The 21,801-nt window shown below is 49.5% G+C and overlaps 1 protein-coding gene across 1 annotated transcript in view; it reads left to right on the top strand.

Annotated features, from left to right (window-relative positions):
* LOC115124200 (lipopolysaccharide-responsive and beige-like anchor protein) overlaps window positions 1–21,801 on the top strand; it is a 295,402-nt gene that overhangs the window by 247,125 nt on the left and 26,476 nt on the right. The window contains exons 28-31 of the mRNA XM_065024108.1: window positions 10,011–10,188; window positions 11,499–11,564; window positions 17,388–17,543; window positions 18,222–18,263. Coding sequence (XP_064880180.1) covers window positions 10,011–10,188; window positions 11,499–11,564; window positions 17,388–17,543; window positions 18,222–18,263 — 442 coding nt within the window. The remainder of the gene's footprint in view (window positions 1–10,010; window positions 10,189–11,498; window positions 11,565–17,387; window positions 17,544–18,221; window positions 18,264–21,801) is intronic.

Below are 21,801 nucleotides of genomic sequence, written 5' to 3' on the forward strand. Positions count from 1 at the left end.
CATGCCCTATACCATGCCCTATACCGTACCCAATACCATGCCCAATATCGTGCCCAAACCTTACCCAATACCATGCCTTATACCATGCCCTATACCATGCCTTATACCATGCCCTATACCATGCCTTATACCATGCCCTATACCGTGCCCTATACCATGCCTTATACCATGCCCTATACCATGCCTTATACCATGCCCTATACCATGCCTTATACCATGCCCTATACCATGCCTTATACCGTGCCTTATACCATGCCTTATACCATGCCTTATACCATGCCCTATACCATGCCTTATACCATGCCTTATACCATGCCTTATACCATGCCCTATACCATGCCTTATACCATGCCCTATACCATGCCCTATACCATGCCTTATACCATGCCTTATACCATGCCCTATACCATGCCCTATACCATGCCCTATACCATGCCTTATACCATGCCTTATACCATGCCTTATACCATGCCTTATACCATGCCTTATACCGTGCCCTATACCGTGCCTTATACCGTGCCCTATACCGTGCCCTATACCGTGCCCTATACCGTGCCCTATACCGTGCCCTATACCGTGCCTTATACCGTGCCCTATACCGTGCCTTATACCGTGCCTTATACCGTGCCTTATACCGTGCCCTATACCGTGCCCTATACCGTGCCCTATACCGTGCCTTATACCGTGCCTTATACCGTGCCTTATACCGTGCCCTATACCGTGCCTTATACCGTGCTCCTATACCGTGCCTATACCGTGCCCTATACCTGCTATACCGTGCCCTATACCGTGCCCTATACCGTGCCTTATACCGTGCCTTATACCGTGCCCTATACCGTGCCTTATACCGTGCCTTATACCGTTCCCTGTACCGTGCCCTGTACCGTGCCCTGTACCGTGCCCAGTACCGTGCCCAGTACCGTACCCAATACAGACCCATCTCCTCAGTAGTGTAGATAGAGGCCCAATGGAATAGCCTTGCCTGTCTCTGACTGCTAGTATGTTAAATGACTGCCTCTGACTGCTAGTATGTCAAACGATGGTCTCTGCTTTGACTCATACTAGCCCGTCTATAGTCTTTCCTCTCCCCACCATCATCCCTCCATCCTAACCCTGGGAAACGTAAGCTCTGGTTTTGAACCCATCTCCTCTCGTCCTCAAAGAGGGGTGAGGTGTGATTCTATGTGAAGGGATGAGGTGTGATTTGGGGTGTAAGGAGAGCGGATGAGGGTGAATGGATTAGCGCTGTGGAAACATGGTCCTGAGCCAAACTCCCACTCTACACCTTAGACAGACAGACGAGGGGACCAGGGGAGAACCAGAGGGAGGAGGACCGGCTGGGAACAATGGCCCATAGGTGACAGGCTTTTAAGGGGCAGGAAGAGGGGGTGACGCGGGGGGGCTGTGGATGACGTGCCGACTTGAGCCCCCATTAGCGGGGTGGCCCTGTGGTGCTGACAGCTGGAGACCATTGGCACACACACATACACACACACCCACACACACATACACACACATAGCGCTGCCCATATGCCACCCATGTTTACCAAACACCCCATTAGCTCCGCACCACATATCCAAATAATGCTACATTCATCCACAGGTTGGGAGTCTAGGGTTTCCCCCAGACCTGGGTGCAAATACTACTTGAATTCTTTCAAACACTGTTAGCGTTTGCCTGCCTGGAGTGCCAGGTGGGTGAGGTTTGCTCTTTTTGAGGGAAGATCAGCTTTAAAATGTGCCGATAGAACCACAATCTATCAAAGTAATTGTTTGCATAATTTCTAATCCCCCTAATTTAGGTTTTTTATTTCTTTATATTTTTCCCCCTACCATCCCTCCCTGATTGGAGTCAATTTAATGGAAAACAGTACTTTTACTGCTACTTACAGATATTTTGTCTCACATGACTATAGAAATAACTTTATATATATTCCTAATTTCCTCTCTCTGTAAGTGCTGGACTTTCACACACAGCGGCCAATCCTCCATTAATTCTGATCTGAACTCCAACTAAAAGATTTACCCATCTTTCCCAGTATAATGCCATTTTATAATTTCATTTTGTAATACATCCCTCACTGTGATGTCTTACGAGGGTCCTGACTCAAAGCGAGCCACCGATGGACAGTACCTGAAAAGATGTTCTGTGGATTCTGTTTCCTCCCCTTCTAATGTCTTAATGAAATCAGACGTTGACTATCCTGGCCTGGTGTACAGTATACTATTAGTAACAGTATTAACTCTTCCACTCTCACAGTAGGACAGTACAGTAGGACAGTACAGTAGGACAGGACTGTAGGACAGGACAGTAGGGTGCAGTAGGGTACAGTATACTATTAGTAACCGTATTAACTCTTCCACTCTCACAGTAGGACAGTACAGTAGGACAGTACAGTAGGGTGCAGTAGGGTACAGTATACTATTAGTAACAGTATTAACTCTTCCACTCACAGTAGGACAGTACAGTAGGACAGTACAGTAGGGTGCAGTAGGGTACAGTATACTATTAGTAACCGTATTAACTCTTCCACTCTCACAGTAGGACAGTACAGTAGGACAGTACAGTAGGGTGCAGTAGGGTACAGTATACTATTAGTAACCGTATTAACTCTTCCACTCTCACAGTAGGACAGTACAGTAGGACAGTACAGTAGGGTGCAGTAGGGTACAGTATACTATTAGTAACCGTATTAACTCTTCCACTCTCACAGTAGGACAGTACAGTAGGACAGTACAGTAGGGTGCAGTAGGGTACAGTATACTATTAGTAACCGTATTAACTCTTCCACTCTCACAGTAGGACAGTACAGTAGGACAGTACAGTAGGGTGCAGTAGGGTACAGTATACTATTAGTAACAGTGTATTAACTCTTCCACTCTCACAGTAGGACAGTACAGTAGGACAGTACAGTAGGGTGCAGTACAGTAGGGTGCAGTAGGGTACAATATACTATTAGTAACAGTGTATTAACTCTTCCACTCTTACAGTAGGACAGTACAGTAGGACAGTACAGTAGGGTGCAGTAGGGTGCGGTACAGTAGGGTATGGTACAGTACATTAGGGTGCAGTGCAGTACAGTAGAGTGCAGTACAATAGGGTACAGTCCATTAGGGTGCAGTACAGTAGGGTACAGTGCAGTACAGTAGGGTGCAGTACAGTAGGGTGCAGTACAGTAGGGTGCGGTAAAGTACAGTAGGGTGCGGTAAAGTACAGTAGGGTGCGGTACAGTAGGGTGCAGTGTGGTACAGTAGGGAGCAGTGCAGTATAGTAGGGTGCAGTATAGTAGGGTGCAGTACAGTAGGGTGCAGTGCAGTAGGGTACAGTACAGTACAGTAGGATGCAGTGCATTACAGTAGGGTGCAGTACAGTGCAGTACAGTAGGGTGCAGTGCAGTACAGTACAGTGAGGTACAGTAAGAGCTGCTGAGATGAGAAGGGAGCAGTAGAATAACGAGGGGAGAAATGGGGAGAAACTTTCCTAGACAAATAAACGTGTTTTTGCTAGGAAAGTGTCTCCCCATTTCTCCCCTCGTTATTCTGAGCAGGGCCTCAATTCCCTGTGGTGAGACACACGTACGTACGGAAATCCATTGGAAACTCGACCCCAGTACTGGAGCAGGAGGGCATATGAGTCCATCCTTTCAAGTGGCTAAAGGTGTCTTGTATGTAATTGTTTGGCCTCTCCGGTGGTGGTAGGTGGGCCGGGTGTGTTTGGACAGGTTTGACGTGTCCTAGACAGACTGATGTTCAGTGCCTTCCTCTTTCCATTCACACCAGCAGCAGATGAGGGACTTCTTTCCTTTTCTTTCTCTCTCTCTCGCTCGCTTTCTTTCCCCCTCTTTCTCTCTCTCGCTCTTCTCTCTCTCTCTCTCTCTCGCTTTCCCTCTTCCTCTCTCTCCCTCTTTCTCTCTCCCTCTCTCTCTGACGACTCACCCCCATTAATCTCTTTACACCTCTCTTTGCTGTGTCCTTCTCCACCTTTGTTTTCCATCCCTCCCCCTGTCTGAGTGTAGTGTGGTGTCAGACTCCAGTCCTGACATGTCCCCTGTCTGAGTGTAGTGTGGTGTCAGACTCCGGTCCTGACATGTCCCCCTGTCTGAGTGTAGTGTGGTGTCAGACTCCAGTCCTGGCATGTCTCCCTGTCTGAGTGTAGTGTGGTGTCAGACTCCAGTCCTGACATGTCTCCCTGTCTGAGTGTAGTGTGGTGTCAGACTCCAGTCCTGGCATGTCTCCCTGTCTGAGTGTAGTGTGGTGTCAGACTCCAGTCCTGGCATGTCTCCCTGTCTGAGTGTAGTGTGGGGTCAGACTCTGGTCCTGACATGTCTCCCGTCTGAGTGTAGTGTGGTGTCAGACTCTGGTCCTGACATGTCCCCCTGTCTGAGTGTAGTGTGGTGTCAGACTCCAGTCCTGGCATGCCCCTGTCTGATAGTGTGGTGTCTCTGACATGTCCCTGTCTGAGTGTAGTGTGGTGTCAGACTCTGACAGTCCTGTAGTGTGGTGTCAGACCCCTGTCTGAGTGTAGTGTGGTGTCAGACTCTGGTCCTGACATGTCCCCCTGTCTGAGTGTAGTGTGGTGTCAGACTCCAGTCCTGACATGTCCCCCTGTCTGAGTGTAGTGTGGTGTCAGACTCCAGTCCTGACATGTCCTCCTGTCTGAGTGTAGTGTGGTGTCAGACTCCTGACATGTCCCCCTGTCTGAGTGTAGTGTGGTGTCAGACTCCTGACATGTCCCCCTGTCTGAGTGTAGTGTGGTGTCAGACTCCAGTCCTGGCATGTCCCCCTGTATGAGTGTAGTGTGGTGTCAGACTCCAGTCCTGACATGTCCCCCTGTCTGAGTGTAGTGTGGTGTCAGACTCCAGTCCTGGCATGTCCCCCTGTCTGAGTGTAGTGTGGTGTCAGACTCCAGTCCTGGCATGTCTCCCTGTCTGAGTGTAGTGTGGTGTCAGACTCCAGTCCTGACATGTCCTCCTGTCTGAGTGTAGTGTGGTGTCAGACTCCAGTCCTGACATGTCCCCCTGTCTGAGTGTAGTGTGGTGTCAGACTCCTGACATGTCCCCCTGTCTGAGTGTAGTGTGGTGTCAGACTCCAGTCCTGACATGTCCCCCTGTCTGAGTGTAGTGTGGTGTCAGACTCCAGTCCTGGCATGTCCCCCTGTATGAGTGTAGTGTGGTGTCAGACTCCAGTCCTGACATGTCCCCCTGTCTGAGTGTAGTGTGGTGTCAGACTCCAGTCCTGGCATGTCCCCCTGTCTGAGTGTAGTGTGGTGTCAGACTCCAGTCCTGGCATGTCTCCCTGTCTGAGTGTAGTGTGGTGTCAGACTCCAGTCCTGACATGTCCTCCTGTCTGAGTGTAGTGTGGTGTCAGACTCCAGTCCTGACATGTCCCCCTGTCTGAGTGTAGTGTGGTGTCAGACTCCAGTCCTGACATGTCCTCCTGTCTGAGTGTAGTGTGGTGTCAGACTCCAGTCCTGGCATGTCTCCCTGTCTGAGTGTAGTGTGGTGTCAGACTCCAGTCCTGACATGTCTCCCTGTCTGAGTGTAGTGTGGTGTCAGACTCCTGACATGTCCCCCTGTCTGAGTGTAGTGTGGTGTCAGACTCCTGACATGTCCCCCTGTCTGAGTGTAGTGTGGTGTCAGACTCCTGACATGTCCCCCTGTCTGAGTGTAGTGTGGTGTCAGACTCCAGTCCTGGCATGTCTCCCTGTCTGAGTGTAGTGTGGTGTCAGACTCCAGTCCTGACATGTCTCCCTGTCTGAGTGTAGTGTGGTGTCAGACTCCAGTCCTGACATGTCTCCCTGTCTGAGTGTAGTGTGGTGTCAGACTCCAGTCCTGACATGTCCTCCTGTCTGAGTGTAGTGTGGTGTCAGATTCCAGTCCTGTCATGTCTCCCTGTCTGAGTGTAGTGTGGTGTCAGACTCCAGTCCTGGCATGTCCCCCTGTCTGAGTGTAGTGTGGTGTCAGACTCCTGACATGTCTCCCTGTCTGAGTGTAGTGTGGTGTCAGACTCCAGTCCTGACATGTCCCCCTGTCTGAGTGTAGTGTGGTGTCAGACTCTGGTCCTGACATGTCTCCCTGTCTGAGTGTAGTGTGGTGTCAGACTCTGGTCCTGTCATGTCCCCCTGTTGGTGTTCAGTAATGACGTTGTCAGAGTATTCTAGTAGCCTGTTAAAACAACAGAGATTTACCTCTGTGTGCCTCTGACATTAAGCATGTATAGTATGTTCCCCAGCTCACTACAAGCATCTTGCAAATGACTCCTCAGACTGAACAAATGGCACCCTATTTCATGTGGAGAGCACTTTTATTGACCAAGAACCCTGACCAGAAGGAGTGCACTATGTAGAGGGAATAGGGTGCCATTTGGGACGCAGGATGAATAATGTGTGTAAGCCAAGCCAGTAAAAACAACTCTTATCAGTAGAAGTGAACTCACATGGTTTAAAGTGCATGTCGGTGTCTTGACGAAGCTTGGCAGGAACAAATGTCAAATCTTATATGAAGATAAATACAAAATGGGACTTTTATTTGACTGTTTGTGGCGACTGATTGTTACCAATGATGAAAGTATCAAGTTCACTTCTGATCATTGTCATGTTAATGAACATTTCCTGAAGAGAACTGAGCAAAGTCTGAGAGTTTTGAGGAAGAATGTTGACTTTTGTCATTGTTAAAAGATAGATAAATAATGTCTGGCATGTACACGAGTCCTTATATTTAGAGGTTCAGTACAAGTAACTGCTAGTAGCCTCTTGATTCATCACAGATGGTGTAGAATGTCAGACTTGAGGAGGACTCCAGTACCCAGCAGCCCTCACTGACAGGTTATTAATGGTGCCACATTTGATGAGGCATTACCATAGAGATAGATAGAGCACTATAGATGGCTATAACCAATCACAGATGCCATAATGTAACACAGATACAAAGATGAGTCCTCTATCTGTATGGGCATTACAGCCACTTTTAATAGAGTGTTAGGGAGGGAGCACTGTAACACTGTTAACACGGGGAGTTCCACAGAGGAGTTTTGGTCTGCAAGGGAATTTCACACACACACTATACATACACACACTATACACTATACCAATCCTGTGGATTTTTCTCCTCTTACGTTTGGTTTGTTCGTTTGTTTGTCTTCCGTTTTAATACTGACTTGATGGTTCTTCCTTAGTATTGATTCAAACTTTGTCTTTAAGAAATAGTTTTCTTGTATCTGTTTTTCTTGCCCTGACTTCTAATCGATGTTGTCATTTGAATAATGGTACTCTGTTTTTAGTACCTCAGCTTTTCTCCAGCTGGCCTCCTTCCCTATCTTATAGCTTTTCTCCAGCTGGCCTCCTTCCCTATTTATAGCTTTTCTCCAGCTGGCCTCTCCTTCCCTATCTATAGCTTTTCTCCAGCTGGCCTCCTTCCCTATCTATAGCTTTTCTCCAGCTGGCCTCTTTCCCTATCTGTAGCTTTTCTCCAGCTGGCCTCCTTCCCTATCTGTAGCTTTTCTCCAGCTGGCCTCCTTCCCTATCTGTAGCTTTTCTCCAGCTGGCCTCCTTCCCTATCTGTAGCTTTTCTCCAGCTGGCCTCCTTCCCTATCTATAGCTTTTCTCCAGCTGACCTCCTTCCCTATCTATAGCTTTTCTCCAGCTGGCCTCCTTCCCTATCTATAGCTTTTCTCCAGCTGGCCTCCTTCCCTTTCTATCACTTCTCTCCAGCTGGCCTTCTTACCTTTCTATAGCTTTTCTCCAGCTGGCCTCCTTCCCTATCTATAGCTTTTCTCCAGCTGGCCTCCTTCCCTTTCTATAGCTTTTCTCCAGCTGGCTTCCTTCCCTATCTGTAGCTTTTCTCCAGCTGGCCTCCTTCCCTATCTATAGCTTTTCTCCAGCTGGCCTCCTTCCCTTTCTATCACTTCTCTCCAGCTGGCCTCCTTCCCTTTCTATAGCTTTTCTCCAGCTGGCCTCCTTCCCTATCTATAGCTTTTCTCCAGCTGGCCTCCTTCCCTATCTATAGCTTGTCTCCAGCTGGCCTCCTTCCCTTTCTATCACTTCTCTCCAGCTGGCCTCCTTCCCTTTCTATAGCTTTTCTCCAGCTGGCTTCCTTCCCTATCTGTAGCTTTTTTCCAGCTGGCCTCCTCTCCTATCTGTAGCTTTTCTCCAGCTGGCCTCCTTCCCTATCTGTAGCTTTTCTCCAGCTGGCCTCCTTCCCTATCTGTAGCTTTTTTCCAGTTGGCCCCCTCCCTATCTGTAGCTTTTCTCCACCTGGCCTCCTTTCCTATCTGTAGCTTTTCTCCAGCTGGCCTCCTACCCTATCTGTAGCTTTTCTCCAGCTGGCCTCCTTTCCTATCTGTAGCTTTTCTCCACCTGGCCTCCTATCCTATCTGTAGCTTTTCTCAAGCTGGCCTCCTTCCCTATCTATAGCTTTTCTCCAGCTGGCCTCCTTCCCTATCTATAGCTTTTCTCCAGCTGCCCCCCTATCTGTAGCTTTTCTCCACCTGGCCTCCCTCCCTATCTATAGCTTTTCTCCAGCTGGCCTCTCCTTCCCTATCTATAGCTTTTCTCCAGCTGGCCTCCTTCCCTATCTATAGCTTTTCTCCAGCTGGCCTCCTGCCCTATCTGTAGCTTTTCTCCAGCTGGCCTCCTGCCCTATCTGTAGCTTGGCCTCTGAGTGCTGCAACTCCATGCAACTTTCTCTCTGTCTCCCCCCCCTCTCTCCTCTCTCTCCCTCTCCCTCTCCCTCCTCTCTCCCTCCCTCTCCTTCTCTCTCTCTCTCTCTCGTCTGCGTGCTGCTGCTCCTGCTGTTCCCCTCTCTCTCTCTCTCTCTCTCTCTCTCTCTCTCCCCCTCCCTCCCTCTCCCTCTCTCTCTCTCTCTCGTCTGCGTGCTGCTGCTCCTGCTGTTCCCTCTCCCTCTCCCTCTCTCTCTCGTCTGCGTGCTGCTGCTCCTGCTGTTCCCTCTCTCTCTCTCTCTCTCTCTCTCTCTCCCCCTCCCCCTCTCCCTCTCCCTCTCTCTCTCTCTCTCTCTCTCTGCGTGTGCTCCTGCTGTTGCTCCCTCTGTCTCCTCTCCCTCTCTCTCTCTCTCTCCCTCTCCCCTCTCCCTCTCTCGTCTGCGTGCTGCTGCTCCTGCTGTTCCCTCTCTCTCTCTCTCTCTCTCTCTCGTCTGCGTGCTGCTGCTCCTGCTGTTCCCTCCTCCCTCTCCCTCTCTCTCTCTCTCTCTCTCTCTCTCTCGTCTGCGTGCTGCTGCTCCTGCTGTTCCCTCTCCCTCTCTCTCTCTCTCGTCTGCGTGCTGCTGCTCCTGCTGTTCCCTCTCCCTCTCTCTCTCTCTCTCGTCTGCGTGCTGCTGCTCCTGCTGTTCCCTCTCCCTCTCTCTCTCTCTCTCGTCTGCGTGCTGCTGCTCCTGCTGTTCCCTCTCCCTCTCTCTCTCTCTCTCTCTCTCGTCTGCGTGCTGCTGCTCCTGCTGTTCCCTCTCTCTCTCTCTCTCTCTCTCTCGTCTGCGTGCTGCTGCTCCTGCTGTTCCCTCTCCCTCTCCCCTCTCTCTCTCTCTCTCTCGTCTGCGTGCTGCTGCTCCTGCTGTTCCCTCTCCCTCTCCCTCTCCCTCTCCCTCCCTCTCCCTCCCCTCTCTCTCCCCCTCCCCCTCTCCCTCTCCCTCTCCCCTCTCTCTCTCTCTCTCTCTCCCCCTCCCCCTCTCCCTCTCTCTCCCTCTCTCTCTCCCCCTCTCCCTCTCCTCTCTCTCTCTCTCTCTCTGTTTCTGTCTCTCTCTCTCCCTCTCCCTCTGTTTCTCCCTCTCTCTCTCTCCTCTCTCTCTCTCTCTCTCTCTCTCTCCCCCTCTCTCTCTCTCTCTCCCTCTCCCTCTCTCTCTCTCTCTTGTCTGCGTGCTGCTGCTCCTGCTGTTCCCTCTTCTCCTCTGCTGCTCCATCCCTCGCTCTCTCCTGCTCTTCGTCTGTGGATCTATCCATCCTCCTCTCCCTCCTTCCGTCCATCCGTCCGTTGATCTGTCCATCACCACCAGTATGTCCTCCTGCAGAGCCCGTTGATGTTCACGGAGCAGATGCAGCAGGATGTCATCATGGTGTTGAAGTTCCCCAGCAACTCTCCCGTGGCCCACGTGGCCGCCAACACCCAGCCGGGCCTCGCCACGCCCGCCATCATCACCGTCACCGCCAACCGCCTCTTCGCCGTCAACAAGTGGCACGGCCTGGCCGGTAAGAGGGGGATTGTAGGAAATGGAGTCTAAATTAGGATTATCTTGTAGAGCTCAGCAGGATTATTTAAAAAAAAAAACTTTATTTAAAACAAGTCAGTTAAGAACAAATTCTTGTTTTACAATGGCGGCCTACCCCGGCCAAACCCTCCCCTACCCCGGCCAAACCCTCCCCTACCCCGGCCAAACCCTCCCCTACCCCGGCCAAACCCTCCCCTACCCCGGCCAAACCCTCTCCTACCCCGGCCAAACCCTCCCCTAACCCGGCCAAACCCTCCCCTAACCCGGCCAAACCCTCCCCTAACCCGGCCAAACCCTCCTCTAACCCGGCCAAACCCTCCCCTAACCCGGATGACGCTGGAACTATTGTGCGCCACCCTATGGCTTGAAATGTAAGTTTAACCAATTCATTGAAATTGAACTCATATGTAGGATATGAGATATCAAGGATGTACTCTTTTTTTAATCAAGTCTGATTTCATGTAGCACGTCAAGGACCGGTACACAGAGTAGAGAGTTTTGGAGCACACAGTTGAGGACTACACGTTTGTCCACACAAAGCATCGTATCCAAAGGCCTTCAGTCAGTATTTATCTGTGTATCTCAACGAGAGCAGCCAATGGGCTTGTCTTTCATCTTCCCAGGACAAGGACGTTGATTTCTGAGACAGTTGAGCGGTCCTCCTAAAACGCAGGATCAAATGTGACACGTGCACTCTGCCAGCGTTAGGTTTCCCTTCCTCTTTGATGCATCAAGACCTCACTCCTCATGGTTTATTTATTAAACATCAACCCTGCTGTGGAATAACAGGGAAGGGGATATGGGATGAAGTCTGACGTTATGAAACTCAAAGACAATAAAGATTTGTAGATCTCCTTTTGTTTTGATGAGTGGATTTCATGTGATATTGTTTGTGGTTAGATCTTGAATTGTGATATTAGTGTTATTTGAACTTGTTTGTGGTACAAATCTGTATTATTAGAGGATGTTCAGATGTAAGGATTCACGATATTCTCTTATGAACTTGTTTATGTATTACTATGTATTATCAGAGTCTATTTGGAGCCACAGAAAACGGTTTTACAGCTAAATGTAACTCTTGTGAGAGCGCTCTGGGGGACAATAGGCTCTGAGTGTGGCAAATTACATTTTAGCATCGCCCATATGGAACAGAAGCCAAAGTACTCCACAGGGCCAAATCACTGATATTAAACCCATCCTTCTTTCTGCATCCCACTCATTCCTTCCTCCCACACCTCTCTTTTCCTCTCTCTCTCTCTCTCTCTCTCTCTCTCTCTCTCTCTCTCTCAGGTCATCAAGGCTCCTCTGTGCAGGACCAGCAGTACCAACTGCCCGTGGAAATAGACCCCCTGATAGGTATGCCACTTGTGTGTGTGTTTGTATGTTGGTGTGTGTGCTCAAACGTGTGTGTCTCTGTCTGTGTGTGTCTCTGGGATTCATTGTGATGGCTGTGTCCCTGGCCAGTAGCTTGCTGTTGTTTCCCAGCCTCTGCCCACCAACAGCCCCCCCCTCTGTCCTCTCATCCCCTGAAATAAATCCTCCACTCTGCTCTCTCCTCTGCTAAACCATTTGCATGCAAATTGGAATGCAATGAGCTGTGGCCTGGACTGGTATTTCATCATCAACCTCTCCCCCTCTCCTCTATCCCTCTCTCTCGCCATCTCTCTCACAGTTTTTCTTACTCTCTCTCTCTGGTTTAATTTGAGCGGGGGAAAGGATCTGTGTCAGTATAAATGAATATGAATGCGGTAATAATGTGTGATTGAGAATGCGCGGCGGGCGGATGTCAGGACAATATGGGCGCCTCTCATCACTCACGACTTGTTGATGAGGAGGCGAGCAGAGCAGCGGAGCGTTAGTGATGTATAGGATACACTGTCTGGGAGAGAGTGGTCAGAGACAGAGCTCTAGTGATGTATAGGATACACTGTCTGGGAGAGAGTGGTCAGAGACAGAGCTCTAGTAATGTTTAGGATACACTGTCTGGGAGAGAGTGGTCAGAGACAGAGCTCTAGTGATGTATAGGATACACTGTCTGGGAGAGAGTGGTCAGAGACAGAGCTCTAGTGATGTATAGGATACACTGTCTGGGAGAGAGTGGCAGGGACAGAGCTCTAGTGATGTATAGGATACACTGTCTGGGAGAGAGTGGTCAGAGACAGAGCTCTAGTAATGTATAGGATACACTGTCTGGGAGAGAGTGGTCAGAGACAGAGCTCTAGTAATGTATAGGATACACTGTCTGGGAGAGAGTGGTCAGAGACAGAGCTCTAGTAATGTATAGGATACACTGTCTGGGAGAGAGTGGTCAGAGACAGAGCTCTAGTGATGTATAGGATACACTGTCTGGGAGAGAGTGGTCAGAGACAGAGCTCTAGTGATGTATAGGATACACTGCCTGGGAGAGAGTGGTCAGAGACAGAGCTCTAGTAATGTATAGGATACACTGTCTGGGAGAGAGTGGTCAGAGACAGAGCTCTAGTAATGTATAGGATACACTGTCTGGGAGAGAGTGGTCAGAGACAGAGCTCTAGTAATGTATAGGATACACTGTCTGGGAGAGAGTGGTCAGAGACAGAGCTCTAGTGATGTATAGGATACACTGTCTGGGAGAGAGTGGTCAGAGACAGAGCTCTAGTAATGTATAGGATACACTGTCTGGGAGAGAGTGGTCAGAGACAGAGCTCTAGTGAGGTATAGGATACACTGTCTGGGAGAGAGTGGTCAGAGACAGAGCTCTAGTGATGTATAGGATACACTGTCTGGGAGAGAGTGGTCAGAGACAGAGCTCTAGTAATGTATAGGATACACTGTCTGGGAGAGAGTGGTCAGAGACAGAGCTCTAGTGATGTATAGGATACACTGTCTGGGAGAGAGTGGTCAGAGACAGAGCTCTAGTAATGTATAGGATACACTGTTCAGAGACAGAGCTCTAGTAATTCTTCACTGTCAATCTGACAGAGCTCTAGTGATGTATGTTCTGGGAGAGAGTGGTCAGAGACAGAGCTCTCCTTTTCTTCACTGTCTGGGGGAGAGTGGTCAGAGGCAGAGCTCTTTCTCTCTCTCCCCTTGTTTTCTCTCATTCTTCCTCAATCTGTTGCTCTCTGGTTGTTCTCTTGACCTCTCTCCTTTTCTTCACTCTCTGTCTCGTTCTCTCTCCTTTTCTTCACTCTCTGTCTCCTTCTCTCTCCTTTTCTTCACTCTCTGTCTCGTTCTCTCTCCTTTTCTTCATTCTCTGTCTTGTTCTCTCTCTTTTTCTTCACTCTCTGTCTCCTTCTCTCTCCTTTTCTTCTCTCTGTCTCGTTCTCTCTCCTTTTCTTCACTCTCTGTCTCGTTCTCTCTCCTTTTCTTCACTCTCTGTCTCGTTCTCTCTCCTTTTCTTCACTCTCTGTCTCGTTCTCTCTCCTTTTCTTCACTCTCTGTCTCGTTCTCTCTCATTTTCTTCACTCTCTGTCTCGTTCTCTCTCTCGTCCAAACACAGGTTTCCTCTAACGGTTGTCTAGTTAAAATGTCATTACCAGCAGCTCATCTCCATCCAGATCCATTTCTCCCCTTTTATTACCCTCTTTTTTTATATACTGTGTGTGTGTCGTATCAAATACAATTTTATTTGCTTTGTAAACAACAGGTGTGGACTAGTGAAATGTTTACTTACGGGCCCTTCCCAACAATGTAGAGAGAAAGAAAATAGAGAAATAATAGAAAAGTAAAACCCGTAATAATAAAAGTAATAATAAATACAATAACTTGTTGTGCAGGGGTACGAGGTAATTGAGGTAGATATCTACATATAACTATGAATAAAGTGACCGTAAACAGTAACAGCAGTGTATGTGATGAGACAAAGGAGTTGGTGCAAAAAGGGCCAATGCAGATTGTCCAGGTAGTTATTGATGACTATTTAACTATTTAACGGTCTTATGACTTGGGGATAGAAGCTGTTCAGGTTCCTGTTGGTTCCAGACTTGGTACATTGGTACCGCTTGCTGTGCGGTAGCAGAGAGAACATGCTATGACTTGGGTGGTTGGAGACTTTGACCATTTTTAGGGCCTTCCTCTGACACCGCCTGGTATAGAGGCCCTGGATGGCAGGGAGCTCGGCCCCAGTGATGGACTGGGCCGTCGGCACTACCCTCTGTAGAGCCTTGCGGTCGGATGCCAAGCATATGCCGTACCAAGTTGTGATGCAGCCAGTCAAGATGCTCTCAATAGTGCAGCTGTAGAAGTTTTTGAGAATGTGGGGACCCATGCCAAATCTTTTCATCCTCCTGAGGGGGAAGAGGTGTTGTCGCCCCCCACGACTGTGTTGGTGTGTACGGACCATGATAGATCCTTAGTGATGTGAACACAGAGGGCCTTGAAGCTCTCAACCTGCTCCACTGCAGCCCCGTCCATGTGAATGGGGGCGTGCTCGTCCCTCCGTTTCCTGTAGTCCACGATCAGTACCTTGGTCTTACTGACGTTGAGGGAGAGGTTGTTGTTCTGGCACCACACTGCTAAGTCTCTGACCTCCTCCCTATAGGCTGTCTGATCATAGTCTGTGATCAGACCTACAAATGTTGTGTCGTTGGCAAACTCACCAACTGGGACGGCCCGTCAGGAAGTCCAGGATCCAGTGTTCGGTTCCAGGGTTCTTAGCTTAGTGATGAGCTTGGAGGGCACTATGGTGTTGAACGCTGAGCTGTCGTCAATGAACAGCACTATCACATAGGTGTTCATCTTGTCCAGGTGGAAAAGGGCAGTGTGGAGTCCAATAGAGATTGTGTCATCTGTGGATCTGTTGAGGTGGTATGCAAATTGGAGTGGGTCCAGGGTGTCTAGAATGATGGTGTTGATGTGAGCCATGACCAGTCTTTCAAAGCATTTCATTGCTACAGATGTGAGTCCTATGGGGCGATAGTCATTTATACAGGTTACTATGGTGATCTTAGGCACAGGGACTATGGTGGTCTTCTTGAAACATGTAGGTATTACAGACTGGGCCCGGGAGAGTTTGAAAATGTCAGTGAAGACACTTGTCAGCTCTGAGTATGCGTTCTGGTAGTCCGTCTGGCCCTGCGGCCTTGAGTGTTAATGAACCTTTTTAAGGTCTTACTCACATTGGCTATGGCTCTCATGCATGGTTCAGTGTTGCTTGCCTCTATACACTTATTACTGATGTGACTGATGTGGTAAACTCCTACTGGAACATATTCCAGTCTGTGCTAGCGAAACAGGCCTGTAGCTTAGAATCCGCTTCATCGGAACAACTTCTGCATTAAGCGCGTCACTGGTACTTCCTGTTTGAGTTTTTGCTTGTAAGCAAGAACAAGGGGCATAGAATTATGGTCAGATTTGCCAAATGGAGGTCGAGGGAAAGCTTTGTTTGCGTTTCTGTGTGTGGAGTAAAGGTGATGTAGGGTTTTTTTCGCCTCTAGTTGCACACGTGAACATGGGCACTTTCATAGATGTTCATGCATATGTCTGAGGCCATTCAACCATTTTTGAATAAAACAAAAAGCCCCTCTACTTTTAAAAATGTTTTTTTGTGTGTCATTTTTCAGCACCAGCCCACACGCTCCACATCACATGTATCATGCGTGTGGTGAGGGGATATTGTCTTAACGTGTCACTTATGTATTTATACTTCTCACATTCCACAAGGAGCTTCAGTTTAAACACAGTAAATTGTATTTGGCTGGCGGGGCGGCCGTGGCGGGGGGAAATGTTGATAATTGGTTGAAGTATTCGTCAGACATGGCGTGCTGGTCTCTGTCAGGGATGCCTGGGCCGGACCCTCACCTGTTCATCTTGAGTTAGAGCAGAAGAGAGAGAAAGAGAGGATTAAAGTTACAGAAGTCTAGAACCTAATGTGCCTGTTTGTTCCCTGGACACAGATTAAGTCTAGTCCTGGACTAAAAAATATTGATAATGATTTAGGATTCGACTTAATCTTTGTCCGGGAAACTGGCGCAGCATATCTTAATATCTACCCGACTACAAAGCACTACATGATAGATGGCTAAGTCTGCAAGGCCAAGGAAATGCATCAGTCCAAAACAGACATGGATCTGCCTTTGTTTTAGTCTGTTATTTATTTTATTTTCTATCTCTCCCACTCACACTCTCACTCACTCTCTCACCCTCTCACCCACTCACTCTCTCACTCACTCTCACTCACTCACTCACTCACTCACTCACTCACTCACTCACTCACTCACTCACTCACTCACTCACACACTCACACACACACACACACACACACACACACACACACACACACACACACACACAAACCTCCAACTCCGCGATAAGGGGCCAAAGTGGATTTAATTTATGTTGTCCTGACTATGTGTGGCTCCTCTCCTCTTCTTAGCTATTGCAAGTCTCTTCTCCTTCTGGGGAGAGAGAGAATATGCACGCTCATCGTTACTCAAACTCTTAGGCCCAGTGGAAAATGTGAAACCCTTGTAAACGCCACGTCCTAGATGTTTTATGTATTCCCTCACAAATCAAAATGGTGGTGCTGCTGCCGTGGCGACGAACGTGCGGTAGCTCCAGTAGTGGTCTGATGTCTTTGTGAAAACGATTAACGCGGCGATATCGTAAAGGAAAACAATCAGATTTTATACAATACATTTTTCCTCAGACTTACATGCTTTACTTAATGAATTACATCTGTCTGTATTTCTATCCTCTTCCTCACCTCCCCCTGTCCCCTCCTCCCTACCCCTCTCTCCCTCCACCATCCCTCCCTCTCCCTCCCCATCCTCCTCCCTCGCTCCCTCCCCATCCCCTCCCTCCCTCTCTCCCTCCCCTCTCTCCCTCCTCTCCCCCTCCCTCCCTCCCCCTCCCTCCCTCTCCCTCCCTCCTCTCCCTCTCCCTCCCTCTCCCTCTCTCCCTCCCTCCCTCCCTCTCCCTCTCTCCCTCCCTCCCTCTCCCCCTCCCTCCCTCCCTCTCTCTCTCCCTCCCTCCCTCCCTCCCTCTCCCCCTCCCTCCCTCTCTCCCTCCCTCCCTCTCCCCCTCCCCCCTCCCTCCCTCTCCCCCTCCCCTCCCTCTCCCCCTCCCTCTCTCCCCCTCCCCCTCCCTCCTTCTCCCCCCCCTTCCCCCCCTTCCTCCCTCCCTCTCTCCCCCCTTCTCCTCCCTCTCTCCCTCCTTATCCTCCCTCATCCTTCTACCTCCTCTCCTTCTCCTCTCCAGCCAGTAATGTGGGGACCCACCGTCGTCAGATCACAGACCTGTTGGACCAGAGTATTCACATCCACTCTCAATGTTTCATCATCACTGCAGACAACCGCTTCATCCTGCTCTGTGGCTTCTGGGACAAGAGCTTCCGCGTCTATTCCACTGACTCAGGTACAGCCTTTACAAATTTGCTCTACCGAGTTCTATATAGGCAACTGACCTAGGTACAACCTTTATTGTAGAGTGACTTCAGAGTCCTATTCACTCCACTGCCCTTATGCATATGTTCATTAAGACTTCGATATAGTCATCTGACCCAGGCACAGTCTTTATACTTATTTCCCCTACATATTCTTATTATCTTCTCTGACTCAGGTACAGCCCTGACAACATAGATCCATATGAGCACTGTGTATATCACTGACTCAGAATCAGTACTTATTCTAGAATCTAGAGCAACTTCAGAGTCTCATTATTCACTCCCCTTCACCCCATCAGAGCCCAGTGTTCTCAACTGATTCAGCCTTTACTACACAGCTCCATCTGAGCCCTGTGTGTTTCTCTGACTCAGGAACAGCCTTTTTGTATTTTTCTCTACCACAAATCAAATGTATTTATACATCAGCAGATGTTCCAAAGTGCTTATACAGAAACCCAGCCTAAAACTCCAAAAAGCAAGCAATGCAGATGTAGCAATACACCCCTTCTGAGTGCTCTGTAGTCAACTGAACCAGGCACAGCCTTTCAAATATAGTTCCATCAGAGGCCTGTATTCTCCCCTGACCCGATTACAGCCCTTATTCTAGAGCGTCATTCAGTGTCCTATTAACTTCACCATTCATTTCACAGCCCCTAATCATCGGCCCTTCCACAAGACACCTAATCCATCAGGTACAGCCTTTATAGTAGGTGTAGGTATAGCCGCATTAGATCCCTGTTTACTGTACTGACCCAGGTACAGCCTTTATAGTAGGTGTAGGTATACCCCCATTAGAGCCATGTTTACTGTACTGATCCAGGTACAGCCTTTATAGTAGGTGTAGGTATAGCCGCATTAGATCCCTGTTTACTGTACTGACCCAGGTACAGCCTTTATAGTAGGTGTAGGTATAGCCGCATTAGATCCCTGTTTACTGTACTGACCCAGGTACAGCCTTTATAGTAGGTGTAGGTATAGCCGCATTAGATCCCTGTTTACTGTACTGACCCAGGTACAGCCTTTATAGTAGGTGTAGGTATAGCCGCATTAGGTCCCTGTTTACTGTACTGACCCAGGTACAGCCTTTATAGTAGGTGTAGGTATAGCCCCATTAGATCCCTGTTTACTGTACTGACCCAGGTACAGCCTTTATAGTAGGTGTAGGTATAGCCCCATTAGAGCCCTGTTTACTGTACTGACCCAGGTACAGCCTTTATAGTAGGTGTAGGTATAGCCGCATTAGATCCCTGTTTACTGTACTGACCCAGGTACAGCCTTTATAGTAGGTGTAGGTATAGCCCCATTAGATCCCTGTTTACTGTACTGACCCAGGTACAGCCTTTATAGTAGGTGTAGGTATAGCCCCATTAGAGCCCTGTTTACTGTACTGACCCAGGTACAGCCTTTATAGTAGGTGTAGGTATAGCCCCATTAGAGCCCTGTTTACTGTACTGACCCAGGTACAGCCTTTATAGTAGGTGTGGGTATAGCCCCATTAGAGCCCTGTTTACTGTACTGACCCAGGTACAGCCTTTATAGTAGGTGTGGGTATAGCCCCATTACATTTACTGTACATTTAAGTCAGGTACAGCCTTTATCCAGAGGTGTAGGTGGTGCCACCATTAAGACATCCAGTGGAACAGCCACTTTACAATAGTGCATCTAAATATTTTAAGGGGGGTGAGAAGGATTACTTTATCCTATCCTAGGTATTCCTGAAAGAGGTGGGGTTTCTGGTGTCTCCGGAAGGTGGTGATTGACTCCGCTGTCCTGGCGTCGTGAGGGAGTTTGTTCCACCATTGGGGGCCAGAGCAGCCAGTTTTGACTGGGTAGGAACTGTACTTCCTCAGTGGTAGGGAGGCGAGCAGGCCAGAGGTGGATGAACCAGTGCCCTTGTTTGGGTGTAGGGGCCCCATTAGAGCCTGTTTACTGAGGTGCCTGACCACAGCTCCGTAGGCAGCACCATGGTCTTGTAGCGGTGCGAGGGTCAACTGGAACCCAGTGGAGAGAGCGGAGGAGCGGGGTGACGTGAGAGAACTTGGTACTGAACACCAGGGGCAGCCTTTATGAGTTGTAGGGGTTTAATGGCACAGGCAGGAGCCCAGCCAACAGCGAGTTGCAGTAATCCAGACGGGAGATGACAAGTGCCTGGATTAGACCTGCGCCTTCCTGTGTGAGGCCTCTGCGGATGTTGTAGAGCATGAACCTACAAGAACGGGCCACCGCCTTGATGTTAGTTGAGAACGACAGGGTGTTGCTCCGTCCAGATCACGCCAAGGTTCTTAGCGCTCTGGGATACAATGGAGTTGTCAACCTGATGGCGAGATCATGGAATGGGCAGTCCTTCCCCGGGAGGAAGAGCAGTCCGCCTTGCCGAGGTTCAGCTTGAGGTGGTGATCCGTCATCCACACTGGATATGTCTGCCAGACATGCAGAGATGCGATTAGCCACCTGGTCATCAGAAGGGGGAAAGGAGAAGATTAATTGTGTGTCATCTGCATAGCAATGATAGGAGAGACCTGAGGTTATGACAGAGCCAAGTGACTTGGTGTATCGAGAATAGGAGAGGGCCTAGAACAGAGCCCTGGGGGACGCCAGTGGTCGTGGTGAGGAGACAGATTCTCGCCACGCCACCTGGTCTGTCAGGTAGGACGCAATAGCGTGGGCCGCGCCGGAGATGCCCAACTCGGGAGAGGGTGGAGAGGAGGATCTGATGGTTCACAGTATCGAAGGCAGCCGATAGGTCTAGAAGGATGAGAGCAGAGGAGAGAGAGTTCTTTCTATTTATACTGATCCAGGCTCCGTCTTTATATAGCCCCATTAGAGCCCTGTTTACTGTACTGACCCGGCTCCGTCTCTATATATCCCGGCTCCGTCTCTATATATCCCGGCTCCGTCTCTATATATCCCGGCTCCGTCTCTGTCCCCCGGCTACGTCTCTATATATCCCGGCTCCGTCTCTATATATCCCGGCTCCGTCTCTATATATCCCGGCTCCGTCTCTATTTATCCCGGCTCTGTCTCTATTTATCCCGGCTCCGTCTCTATATATCCCGGCTCCGTCTCTATATATCCTGGCTCCGTCTCTGTCCCCCGGCTACGTCTCTATATATCCCGGCTCCGTCTCTATATATCCCGGCTCCGTCTCTATATATCCCGGCTCCGTCTCTATATATCCCGGCTCCGTCTCTATATATCCCGGCTCCGTCTCTATATATCCCGGCTCCGTCTCTATATATCCCGGCTCCGTCTCTATATCCCGGCTCCGTCTCTATATATCCCGGCTCCGTCTCTGTCCCCCGGCTACGTCTCTATATATCCCGGCTCCGTCTCTATATATCCCGGCTCCGTCTCTATATATCCCGGCTCCGTCTCTATATATCCCGGCTCCGTCTCTATATATCCCGGCTCCGTCTCTATATATCCCGGCTCCGTCTCTATATATCCCGGCTCCGTCTCTATATATCCCGGCTCCGTCTCTGTCCCCCGGCTACGTCTCTATATATCCCGGCTCCGTCTCTATATATCCCGGCTCCGTCTCTATATATCCCGGCTCCGTCTCTATATCCCGGCTCCGTCTCTATATATCCCGGCTCCGTCTCTATATATCCCGGCTCCGTCTCTATATATCCGGCTCCGTCTCTATATATCCCGGCTCCGTCTCTATATATCCCGGCTCCGTCTCTGTCCCCCGGCTACGTCTCTATATATCCCGGCTCCGTCTCTATATATCCCGGCTCCGTCTCTATATATCCCGGCTCCGTCTCTATATATCCCGGCTCCGTCTCTATATATCCCGGCTCCGTCTCTATATATCCCGGCTCCGTCTCTATATCCCGGCTCCGTCTCTATATATCCCGGCTCCGTCTCTATATATCCCGTCTCTCTATATCCCGGCTCCGTCTCTATATATCCCGGCTCCGTCTCTGTCCCCGGCTCCGTCTCTATTTATCCCGGCTCCGTCTCTATATATCCGGCTCCGTCTCTATATCCCGCTCCGTCTCTATATATCCAGGCTCCGTCTCTATATATCCCGGCTCCGTCTCTATATATCCCTGCTCCGTCTCTATATCCCGGCTCCGTCTCTATATATCCCGGCTCCGTCTCTATATATCCAGGCTCCGTCTCTATTTATCCCGGCTCCGTCTCTATATATCCAGGCTCCGTCTCTATATATCCCGGCTCCGTCTCTATATATCCCGGCTCCGTCTCTATATATCCGGCTCCGTC

This window comes from Oncorhynchus nerka, linkage group LG11 (genome assembly GCF_034236695.1).
Source record: "Oncorhynchus nerka isolate Pitt River linkage group LG11, Oner_Uvic_2.0, whole genome shotgun sequence".
Taxonomy (NCBI): Eukaryota; Metazoa; Chordata; class Actinopteri; order Salmoniformes; family Salmonidae; genus Oncorhynchus; species Oncorhynchus nerka.